The sequence below is a fragment of the Anomaloglossus baeobatrachus genome, chromosome 2 (genome assembly GCF_048569485.1).
Source record: "Anomaloglossus baeobatrachus isolate aAnoBae1 chromosome 2, aAnoBae1.hap1, whole genome shotgun sequence".
Lineage (NCBI taxonomy): Eukaryota > Metazoa > Chordata > Amphibia > Anura > Aromobatidae > Anomaloglossus > Anomaloglossus baeobatrachus.
Genome location: NC_134354.1, coordinates 478358386 through 478370493, shown reverse-complemented (window position 1 = coordinate 478370493; position 12108 = coordinate 478358386). Strand labels below are relative to the sequence as shown.

Genomic DNA, 12108 nt, shown 5'->3' with positions numbered 1-12108 from the left:
ATCTGCAGCTACTGCTCCATTCTAACAGGTCAGGGAGAGAAATATGAACACACAGCATGCAGAATAGACTAAACGACATAATCAATAGGTCATGGCAAATTGCAATCCTTTAAGAAATAATTGGGTTTCAGCTCAGTTATGCATAGATCTAATCCAAATATTTTCCATATATTTAAAAGCTGTATCAGTAGTCTCATACTAATTTCTTTATGTAACCTTTTCAATATTTGTAAGCACAAATATTCTCATTTTCTAGATTTCTACACAGCTCGACTCTGAAATCAAGAAGATTGTTCGAGAACGTGATGAGCTCCAGAACATGCTCACAAAGTACGAGCGTCACATGGCAGAAATCCAGGCCAATGTCAAAGTTTTGACGTCAGAACGAGACAAGACAAACGTGCTATACGAGAGGGTAAGTATTATGTCATTTGTTCCAGATATAATCTGCTGAAACCAGATTATTGCTATTAACATGCAAGAAGAGTAAGAAAAGTTTGGATTTGGCAGTATGGAAATTCCAAAATGAAAAAAATTCAAATTCAAATAAATAACAAAACAGACCTAAATGGGAAACATAAGACAAGCCTCAATTATTTATCCAAATAAAATAATCTGTTGTTAGGTTACCTCCCCGATACACATAGACATAAATAGTAGATTACCAAGCCACCAAAAACATGAACATTATAACCTAGTGTTTTTGATGGTCACTGTTGGCCCAAAAATATCTTCCAAAATAAGTGTTCTGAATAAAATTTTATATTTATTAGTAGTGATGGGCGAGTAGTAACTATTCGTGTTTGGATTATTCGTAACTTGTGAATTTTTTAGTAGTGATGGGCAAGTAGTAACTATTCGTGTTTGGATTATTCATAACTTGTGAATTTATTAGTAGTGATGGGCGAGTAGTAACTATTCGTGTTTGGATTATTCGTAACTTGTGAATTTATTAGTAGTGATGGGCGAGTAGTAACTATTCGTGTTTGGATTATTCGTAACTTGTGAATTTATTAGTAGTGATGGGCGAGTAGTAACTATTCGTGTTTGGATTATTCGTAACTTGTGATGAGGAAACCTGCCAATACCCACAATTGGCGGGTCCAACCAGGTTTAAAAGAATCTCGGTCCTGTCCCGGAATTCATCACAAATATCTGCTTTTACGCCAGTCCCCATATAAGTCTATAGAGACCAGAATCTGGCTTTTTAAAATGGTGCTAGAAGGAATAGGGGAATTAGAGCAGGTGCGTTATACTTACCAGTCTCCGCACGGCTATAACTCTACTTCTGGGCCGCTCATTAACCTCATGCATATTCACTGCTTCCTCCGCCCATTGGCAGTCCCCGCCTCTCTGGTTGCAGTCAGACCATGCCCCCACCCTGTGTGACAGCGTGTCTGACTGCTTGCAATCACAGATGCTGTGTGCCCTGAAGTAGCAGTACAGCTGCTCGGGACACTGGTAAGTATAGTGCGCCTGCTTTTCCTTACTTTTTCTTTATCTTTTCTTTATTTTTTTTTAATTACTCAGGTGACCGGATGCAGATCGATACCCGGAGTTCCCTGAGAACTCCAGGCCCGGGGTCAGTGCACTGGTACTTTTGAACCTGCGCAGATCAAGACTTTTGAAGTCCAGATCCGCCTATGATTATTCTTAACGAATCCCAAACTACTATTCTGTTATTTGTCATGAATAACTAATCTAATGGGGAACCAGAGCAAAGCATTTTTCTTGTTATGATGAATACTGGAATAGTACTCTGTATTCGGTCAGCATTATCTGAACACGAATAGTTACTATTCGCCCATCACTATTTATTAGTCATTTATTTTCTGAATAATGAGACATTTTGTTGTATTCCCCATCACTCAGACTCTGAGGTCTATCTTATCAGTGAGGCTCCCCCTTCTTCTTAAAGAAGCCGTTTTCGTAACGTGACCAAATGCTACACTCTTGTTAATAGCTACAGCAGTCTCTAGTTTACCAGCATATGGTAATTAACTACGGTAATTTTCTACTTATTATAATTATACTGAGTTCAGAAGACCAAAAAGGAAAAATGAGAAATATTTTTCATTTTAGTATGGACTTCCACCTCAGACATCATCTTGGTCTGTTTCTTGAGGCCCCAATAAAAAAAGTTTGAGAGGCACAGTAGTAACACTTAAGTTGGTATTAATCCATACCATTTCCCCCTTACCTTGATTACACCCTCTATTCTTTATTATTACTGCCATGTCTTTTATTACGCTGCAGGCTATAATAGTCCATCAGATGCATTCTGCTTTTCGTCTTATTTCTCCTGACTACTCAATAGCACACATTGTATACTTGTTAGGCACAACAACAAATAACCCATCTTCGAAGAGAGCTGATGCGATCTCCAAAGACCCCCAAAGCCAGTTTAACAGCACAAACTATTTTAAAGCGTGTGGAAAGTGAAAGAGACAGCGCCATTTCAGATTTACGCCGCATGACTACGGAGCGAGACAGCTTGAGAGAACGGATAAAGGTAAAATAACATTATTCAAATCATATTTCTTGCATGTTACGGCATAGAAAGTGGATCCCGAAATCCCCAAATAGAATAGAAGTAAAATTCCCATTTATTAGAAATCCATTAAAATATTAGTGCAAAAAAGGCAGAAACATGAATCAATATCAAAATACATAAGTGACACATTTCAAACTTGTTAGTTCTTAATCATAGCAAGTTCAAAAGACGTCATCCATGTATTTTTAATGTTTCTGCTATTTATGCACTATTTTAATGGATTTCTAATAAATGTGAATCTTACTTTTTTTCTATTTGGGGATTGGTGGATTCATTTTCTATGTCAGTACCTTACCCAGATGCCAGCTGGAAATGTCTCACCCAAGCATCCCGTACTTTTTATTCATGGATCCATGAACCACACTGGATTTCAGGGGAGCTGATAAGCATCTTTTCCTTATATTTGATACTAGCTGAAGTACCCAGGCGTGGCCCAGGATCAGGGCTGTATTTTGCCTTCGTGCTGCCCTAGGCACTTTAAGTGGTCGCGCCCCTTAGTGACAACGTAAAACTGAGTTTTCGCACTCGACATCTGTTTAAGGCAGATCTACTCTGTAAAACACTTTAAAAAGTATAAATGAGAAACGAAGGGCACTACCCCCCCCCCCCAATGGGGATCACCACAGGCACATCAAAACATAGCATGAGTATAAAATATTCCCACCGTCCCGACTTATATACTGTGACTGTCACACTGCCCCTAATATACTACACACTGCCCTCCCTTATAAATTATACCCACCACACCTTCCTCAATGAAATATGATCTGTACTGTCCTCACATCATGCTGCCCCCTCCTCACAATGTCCCATGCATGCTGCCCCCTCCTCACAATGTCCCATGCATGCTGCCCCCTCCTCACAATGTCCCATGCATGCTGCCCCCTCCTCACAGTGTCCCATGCATGCTGCCCCCTCCTCACAGTGTCCCATGCATGCTGCCCCCTCCTCACAGTGTCCCATGCATGCTGCTCCCTCCTCACAATGTCCCATGCATGCTGCCCCCTCCTCACAATGTCCCATGCATGCTGCCCCCTCCTCACAGTGTCCCATGCATGCTGCCCCCTCCTCACAATGTCCCATGCATGCTGCTCCATCCTCACAATGTCCCATGCATGCTGCCCCCTCCTCACAGTGTCCCATGCATGCTGCTCCATCCTCACAATGTCCCATGCATGCTACCCCCTCCTCACAATGCCCCATGCATGCTGCCCCCTCCTCACAATGTCCCATGCATGCTACCCCCTCCTCACAATGTCCCATGCATGCTACCCCCTCCTCACAATGTCCCATGCATGCTGCCCCCTCCTCACAATGTCCCATGCATGCTACCCCCTCCTCACAGTGTCCCATGCATGCTGCTCCATCCTCACAATGTCCCATGCATGCTACCCCCTCCTCACAATGCCCCATGCATGCTGCCCCCTCCTCACAATGTCCCATGCATGCTACCCCCTCCTCACAATGTCCCATGCATGCTACCCCCTCCTCACAATGTCCCATGCATGCTACCCCCTCCTCACAATGTCCCATGCATGCTGCCCCCTCCTCACAATGTCCCATGCATGCTGCCCCCTCCTCACAATGTCCCATGCATGCTGCCCCCTCCTCACAATGTCCCATGCATGCTGCCCCCTCCTCACAATGTCCCATGCATGCTGCCCCCTCCTCACAATGTCCCATGCATGCTGCCCCCTCCTCACAATGTCCCATGCATGCTACCCCCTCCTCACAATGTCCCATGCATGCTGCCCCCTCCTCACAATGTCCCATGCATGCTGCCCCCTCCTCACAATGTCCCATGCATGCTGCCCCCTCCTCACAATGTCCCATGCATGCTGCCCCCTCCTCACAGTGTCCCATGCATGCTTCCCCCTCCTCACAATGTCCCATGCATGCTGCCCCCTCCTCACAATGTCCCATGCATGCTGCCCCCTCCTCACAATGTCCCATGCATGCTGCCCCCTCCTCACAGTGTCCCATGCATGCTGCTCCATCCTCACAGTGTCCCATGCATGCTACCCCCTCCTCACAATGTCCCATGCATGCTGCCCCCTCCTCACAATGTCCCATGCATGCTGCCCCCTCCTCACAGTGTCCCATGCATGCTGCCCCCTCCTCACAGTGTCCCATGCATGCTGCTCCATCCTCACAATGTCCCATGCATGCTACCCCCCTCCTCACAATGTCCCATGCATGCTGCCCCCTCCTCACAATGTCCCATGCATGCTGCCCCCTCCTCACAATGTCCCATGCATGCTGCCCCCTCCTCAGTGTCCCATGCATGCTGCCCCCTCCTCACAGTGTCCCATGCATGCTGCCCCCTCCTCACAGTGTCCCATGCATGCTGCCCCCTCCTCACAGTGTCCCATGCATGCTGCCCCCTCCTCACAGTGTCCCATGCATGCTGCCCCCTCCTCACAGTGTCCCATGCATGCTGCCCCCTCCTCACAGTGTCCCATGCATGCTGCTCCCTCCTCAGTGTCCCATGCGTGCTGCCCCCTCCTCACAGTGTCCCATGCATGCTGCCTCCTACTCACAGTGTCCCATGCATGCTGCTCCATCCTCACAATGTCCCATGCATGCTGCCCCCTCCTCACAATGTCCCATGCATGCTGCCCCCTCCTCAGTGTCCCATGCATGCTGCCCCTCTCCATGAGCTCCTAATGCTGCCTTACTCTTTTCCATAATGACACCTCCATGCTGCCCCATTCATCATACTAAGACCACCACACTAACGCTTATGCTGAGACCCCACCCCCCACACACACACTACCCCATTCTTGATATTGACTCCCCTACATTGCTCCACTCCATACTGATCCCACACATGCTGCCCCTTCTCCATAATGAGCTCCCAATGCTGCCCCCCTCTCATTCTGAGTCCTTACACTCCCCCCATCGATTTTGTCATTGCACTATCCCTCAACCCTTGTCCTCTGTCTCTAGCATTAGCCCCTCTCTCCCATTCCCCCAGCAGCAGCCTCTCTCCCCCGCCTTCAGCATCAGCCTCTGTCCCCAGCCTCCCCCAGCCTCAGCCTCTCCCCCCAGCCTCCCCCCCAGCCTCAGCCTCTCTCTCCCCCCAGCCTCAGCCTCTCTCTCCCCCCAGCCTCCCCCCAGCCTCAGCCTCCCTCTCCCCCCAGCCTCCCCCCCAGCCTCAGCCTCTCTCTCCCCCCAGCCTCCCCCCCAGCCTCAGCCTCTCTCTCCCCCCAGCCTCCCCCCCAGCCTCAGCCTCTCTCTCCCCCCAGCCTCCCCCCCAGCCTCAGCCTCTCTCTCCCCCCAGCCTCAGCCTCTCTCTCCCCCCAGCCTCCCCCCCAGCCGCAGCCTCTCTCTCCCCCCAGCCTCCCCCCCAGCCTCAGCCTCTCTCTCCCCCCAGCCTCCCCCCCAGCCTCAGCCTCTCTCTTCCCAGCCTCCCCCCAGCCTCAGCCTCTCTCTTTTCCCAGCCTCCCCCCAGCCTCTCTCTTTTCCCAGCCTCCCCCCAGCCTCTCTCTTTTCCCAGCCTCCCCCCAGCCTCTCTCTCATCCCAGCCTCCCCCCCAGCCTCTCTCTCATCCCAGCCTCCCCCCCAGCCTCTCTCTCATCTCAGCCTCCCCCCCAGCCTCTCTCTTTTCCCAGCCTCCCCCCAGCCTCTCTCTTTTCCCAGCCTCCCCCCAGACTCTCTCTTTTCCCAGCCTCCCCCCAGCCTCTCTCTTTTCCCAGCCTCCCCCCAGCCTCTCTCTTTTCCCAGCCTCCCCCAGCCTCTCTCTTTTCCCAGCCTCCCCCCAGCCTCTCTCTTTTCCCAGCCTCCCCCCAGCCTCTCTCTCATCCCAGCCTCCCCCCAGCCTCTCTCCCCCCCCCAGCCTCCCCCAGCCTCTCTCCCCCCCAGCCTCCCCCCCCAGCCTCAGCCTCTCTCCCCCCAGCTTCCCCCCCAGCCTCAGCCTCTCTCCCCCCCAGCCTCCCCCCCAGCCTCAGCCTCTCTCTCCCCCCAGCCTCCCCCCCAGCCTCAGCCTCTCCCCCCAGCCTCAGCCTCTCTCTCCTCCAAGCCTCCCCCCCAGCCTCAGCCTCTCTCTTCCCAGCCTCCCCCCCAGCCTCAGCCTCTCTCTTCCCAGCCTCCCCCCAGCCTCAGCCTCTCTCTTCCCAGCCTCCCCCCAGCCTCAGCCTCTCTCTTCCCAGCCTCCCCCAGCCTCAGCCTCTCTCTTTTCCCAGCCTCCCCCCAGCCTCTCTCTTTTCCAGCCTCCCCCCAGCCTCTCTCTCATCCCAGCCTCCCCCCCAGCCTCTCTCTCATCCCAGCCTCCCTCCCAGCCTCTCTCTCATCCCAGCCTCCCCCCAGCCTCTCTCTTTTCCCAGCCTCCCCCCAGCCTCTCTCTTTTCCCAGCCTCCCCCCAGCCTCTCTCTTTTCCCAGCCTCCCCCTAGCCTCTCTCTTTTCCCAGCCTCCCCCCAGCCTCTCTCTTTTCCCAGCCTCCCCCCAGCCTCTCTCTTTTCCCAGCCTCCCCCCAGCCTCTCTCTTTTCCCAGCCTCCCCCCAGCCTCTCTCTTTTCCCAGCCTCCCCCCAGCCTCTCTCTCATCCCAGCCTCCCCCCAGCCTCTCTCCCCCCCCAGCCTCCCCCAGCCTCTCTCCCCCCCCAGCCTCCCCCCCAGCCTCAGCCTCTCTCCCCCCAGCCTCCCCCCCAGCCTCAGCCTCTCTCCCCCCCAGCCTCAGCCTCTCTCCCCCCCAGCCTCCCCCCCAGCCTCAGCCTCTCTCCCCCCCAGCCTCCCCCCCAGCCTCAGCCTCTCTCCCCCCCCAGCCTCCCCCCCAGCCTCAGCCTCTCTCCCCCCCAGCCTCCCCCTCTCTCCCCCCCAGCCTCCCCCCCAGCCTCAGCCTCTCTCCCCCCCAGCCTCCCCCCCAGCCTCAGCCTCTCTCCCCCCCAGCCTCCCCCCCAGCCTCAGCCTCTCTCCCCCCCAGCCTCAGCCTCTCTCCCCCCCAGCCTCCCCCCCAGCCTCAGCCTCTCTCCCCCCAGCCTCCCCCCCAGCCTCAGCCTCTCTCCCCCCCCAGCCTCCCCCCCAGCCTCAGCCTCTCTCCCCCCCCAGCCTCCCCCCCAGCCTCTCTCCCCCCCAGCCTCCCCCCCAGCCTCAGCCTCTCTCCCCCCCAGCCTCCCCCCCAGCCTCAGCCTCTCTCCCCCCCAGCCTCCCCCCAGCCTCAGCCTCTCTCTCCCCCCAGCCTCCCCCCCAGCCTCAGCCTCTCTCTCCCCCCAGCCTCCCCCCCAGCCTCAGCCTCTCTCTCCCCCCAGCCTCCCCCCCAGCCTCAGCCTCTCTCTCCCCCCAGCCTCCCCCCCAGCCTCAGCCTCTCTCTCCCCCCAGCCTCCTTCCCAGCCTCAGCCTCTCTCTCCCCCCAGCCTCCCCCCAGCCTCAGCCTCTCTCTCCCCCCAGCCTCCCCCCCAGCCTCAGCCTCTCTCTCCCCCCAGCCTCCCCCCCAGCCTCAGCCTCTCTCTCCCCCCAGCCTCCCCCCCAGCCTCAGCCTCTCTCTCCCCCCAGCCTCCCCCCCAGCCTCAGCCTCTCTCTCCCCCCAGCCTCCCCCCCAGCCTCAGCCTCTCTCTCCTCCAGCCTCCCCCCCAGCCTCAGCCTCTCTCCCCCCCAGCCTCCCCCCCAGCCTCAGCCTCTCCCCCCAGCCTCAGCCTCTCTCTTCCCAGCCTCCCCCCAGCCTCAGCCTCTCTCTTCCCAGCCTCTCTCTTTTCCCAGCCTCCCCCAGCCTCTCTCTTTTCCCAGCCTCCCCCCAGCCTCTCTCTTTTCCCAGCCTCCCCCCAGCCTCTCTCTTTTCCCAGCCTCCCCCCAGCCTCTCTCTTTTCCCAGCCTCCCCCCAGCCTCTCTCTTTTCCCAGCCTCCCCCCAGCCTCTCTCTTTTCCCAGCCTCCCCCCAGCCTCTCTTTTCCCAGCCTCCCCCCAGCCTCTCTCTTTTCCCAGCCTCCCCCCAGCCTCTCTCTTTTCCCAGCCTCCCCCCAGCCTCTCTCTTTTCCCAGCCTCCCCCCAGCCTCTCTCTTTTCCCAGCCTCCCCCCAGCCTCTCTTTTCCCAGCCTCTCTTTTCCCAGCCTCCCCCCAGCCTCTCTCTTTTCCCAGCCTCCCCCCAGCCTCTCTCTTTTCCCAGCCTCCCCCCAGCCTCTCTCTTTTCCCAGCCTCCCCCCAGCCTCTCTCTTTTCCCAGCCTCCCCCCAGCCAAAAAGAGGCATCGCAACGATCATTAACTAACCTGTAAGGTGCCCATACATTCTAGGCTCTGCCTTACGCATACCTGCTCCGGTGCCTGCTGCCCTGCTCTGCTATTATCCTCTTCTGGCTGGCTCCAGCTCCAGTCGCGTCCTCCTCCGCGGTGTGTGTCAGCTGCAGAATTGGACGCTGCAGCACGGGGCAGTGAGCTGATTGGCGCGCCCCGCGCGCCTCTGACCCGGAAGTGCAGGCGCTAGAACTTCCGGGGTTAATCAGCTCACTATGCCTGGCGCCCTCCGTGTATTTAAAAAGGCAGAAGTGCGCCTTTCCTCTCCCTCTCAACCCCCCCTCCCCCCTGAGAACACAGCGAAGTGCAACGGAGGGAGGGGCGGGGGGCGGGGATGTAAAAAAAAAAAAAAATTATATATATTTTTTTTTTTTTTTTTTTTTTTTTGCTGCCAGAAAGTGCCGCCCCCCCGCAACGTGCCGCCCTAGGCACGGGACCACGGGTGCCTAGTGGCAAATACGGCCCTGCCCAGGATAGTAACTGTCTCTCTTCGAGTTTCTGTCTGTCTCTGTGTGTCTGTCTCTGTCTGTATCAGTTTCTCTGTATCAGTCTCTCTGTCTGTCTTTCTCTATCTCTGTGTCTCTCTCTCTGTGTCTTTTTCTTTCTGTGTCTGTCTGTCTCTATCTGTCTGTCAGTCTCGTTCCCCGTCTGTCTCTTTCCCCATCTGTCTCTTTCCAGGTCTGTCTCTTTCCAGGTCTGTCTCTTTCCAGGTCTGTCTCTTTCCAGGTCTGTCTCTTTCCAGGTCTGTCTCTTTCCAGGTCTGTCTCTTTCCCAGTCTGTCTCTTTCCCCGTCTGTCTCTTTCCCCGTCTGTCTCTTTCCCCGTCTGTCTCTTTGCCCGTCTGTCTCTTTGCCCGTCTGTCTCTTTGCCCGTCTGTCTCTTTGCCCGTCTGTCTATTTCCAGGTCTGTCTCTTTCCCCGTCTATCTCTTTCCAGGTCTATCTCTTTCCCCGTCTGTCTCTTTGCCCGTCCCTCTCTTTGCCCGTCCCTCTCTTTGCCCGTCCCTCTCTTTGCCCGTCCCTCTCTTTGCCCGTCCCTCTCTTTGCCCGTGCGTCTCTTTCCAGGGCTGTCTCTTTGCCCATCTGTCTGTCTGTCTTTTTCTGTCTCTCTCTCGATCCGTCTCCCCACTGACATCTTATTACCTTACTCATAAGCTTCTTATACTAACAGTTTATTTTGTTCCTATAGCAACCACTGACAGTTGCTATTAATAGCCTCTAGCTCCCACCTCCATTCAGTTTAATGGAGACATGTTTTTTGGAGAGTAATTGTAAAGCACGGGATTACATTTTCTTGTCAAAACATAGTCTATGACATTCCCTGAGTCACATGGGGCGTCTGTGCAAAATTTCATGATTGTAAATGCGTCGGTGCGGATTCCTTTAGCGGACATACATACACACATACACTTAGCTTTATATATTATACTAGCTGTACTACCCGGCTTCGCCCGGGTTAATAACTGCTGTTAACAAAATAGAATGTATTAACAAAAATTTATTCTGCACACAAAAACCACAAAACAAATAGATAGAAATGTAATTATTAAAAGGCAAAAAGTAAGCTAATAGAAGCATTTCACAACATATATTTCAACACCACAGATATTCCACACAGATTTAACATCCTATGACCTCACACATACTGAGAATGTCCTTTGTTGCCTATATTAACCAATCAGAGCTCAGATTAATTAACTGTAGCAAAATAGAAGCTAAGCTGTGATTGGTTACTATTGGCAGCCTGATAAATCTTCAGGCAACAGAAAGCCCTCCTCCTGACAGTATATATTAGCTCACAAATACACATATAGACAGGTCATGTGACTGACAGCTGCCGTATTTCCTATATGGTACATTTGTTGTTCTTGTAGTTTGGCTGCTTATTAATCAGATTTTTATTTTTGAAGGATAATACCAGACTTGTGTGTGTTTATGGCGATTCTGTGGCGAGGTTGGTGTATGTGTGCTGAGATGTGTGCTGAGGTTGGTATATGTGTTCAAGCACGTGGTAGTGTGTGGCGCATTGTGTGTGTGTGTTCATATCCCCGAGTGTGGTGAGTATCCCATGTCAGGGCCCCACCTTAGACACTGTACGGTATGTACTCTTTGGCGCCATCGCTCTCATTCTTTAAGTCCCCCTTGTTCACATCTGGCCGCTGTCAATTTGTCCCCAACACTTTTCGTTTCACTTTTTCCCCACTATGTAGATAGGGGCAAAATTGAATGGTAAATTGGAATGCGCGGGGTTTAAATTTCGCCTCACAACATAGCACCCGGCACTGCCCGGGATAGTAACTGTCTCTCTGTTTCTCTCCCATTCTCTGTCTGTCTGCCCTCTGTATATATCTCTCTGACTCTCTCGCTCTCTCTTTGTCTCTTTCCCTGTCTGTCTCTTTCTCCGTCTGTCTCAATCTCTTTCCCTGTCTGTCACTTTCCCTGTCTGTCACTTTCCCTGTCTGTCACTTTCCCTGTCTGTCACTTTCCCTCTCTTTCCCTGTCAGTCTATCTCTTTGTCTGTGTCTGTCTCTTTGTGTCTGTCTCTTACCCTGTCTATGTCTGTTTCTTACCCTGTCTGTGTCTGCCTCTTTCCCTGTCTGTGTCTGTCTCTTTCCCTGGCTGCATTGTGACATGCCAACATTCCATATAAGGGCGTGGCTGCACATTCTTCTGAAGTTCTGGCTGCACTGTGGCTCCCAGCTCCATTCGCTTTAATGGAGGCAGGTTTTTTGGCGAATAACTGTAAAGAGCGGGGTTAAAATTTCCCCTAGAAACATAGCCTATGACGCTCTCGGGGTCCAGAAGTGTGAGTGTGCAAAATTTTGTGGCTGTAGCTGCGACGGTGCGGATGCCAATCCCGGACATACACACATACACACACACACACACACACACACACATTCAGCTTTATATATTAGATTTGCACACATGATCTGATACACACTTGCTAAACATACTGATAAACTTTCCCCTGCTTAGACAGTAACACTAATTGTTAAATGACATTTCTAATATTGGGAATGTATAGAGGTGCATGTAAATGGAACTTTCATCCCTTTTTCTAAAAAACAAACAATAGGCATGTGTCACTGAGAAAGTACTTGCAAGGCACTGGCACATCCTGCTACACATTTCAATAACTCTCTTATCAAATGAATAGACTTTTGCTGGTTTACTAGACAGTCTGTCCATTATGTTTTTTTCCGATGCTGTGTCATGAAGACAATTAACCTGTCTCCCTTTATTTCCTGATAAAATTAAAATTATTTCTAGCAAATGGATTTAAATCAGTAAAAACAAATTACAGTGGATCTGTCGACATACTATGCCATATAGG

The 12108-nt window shown here is 52.5% G+C and overlaps 1 protein-coding gene across 3 annotated transcripts in view; it reads left to right on the top strand.

Moving 5' to 3' along the window:
• TSGA10 (testis specific 10) overlaps positions 1–12108 on the top strand; it is a 115499-nt gene that overhangs the window by 31871 nt on the left and 71520 nt on the right. For all 3 annotated transcript variants that reach the window (XM_075336401.1, XM_075336400.1, XM_075336399.1), the window contains exons 6-7: positions 257–415; positions 2339–2512. In XM_075336401.1, coding sequence (XP_075192516.1) covers positions 257–415; positions 2339–2512 — 333 coding nt within the window. The remainder of the gene's footprint in view (positions 1–256; positions 416–2338; positions 2513–12108) is intronic.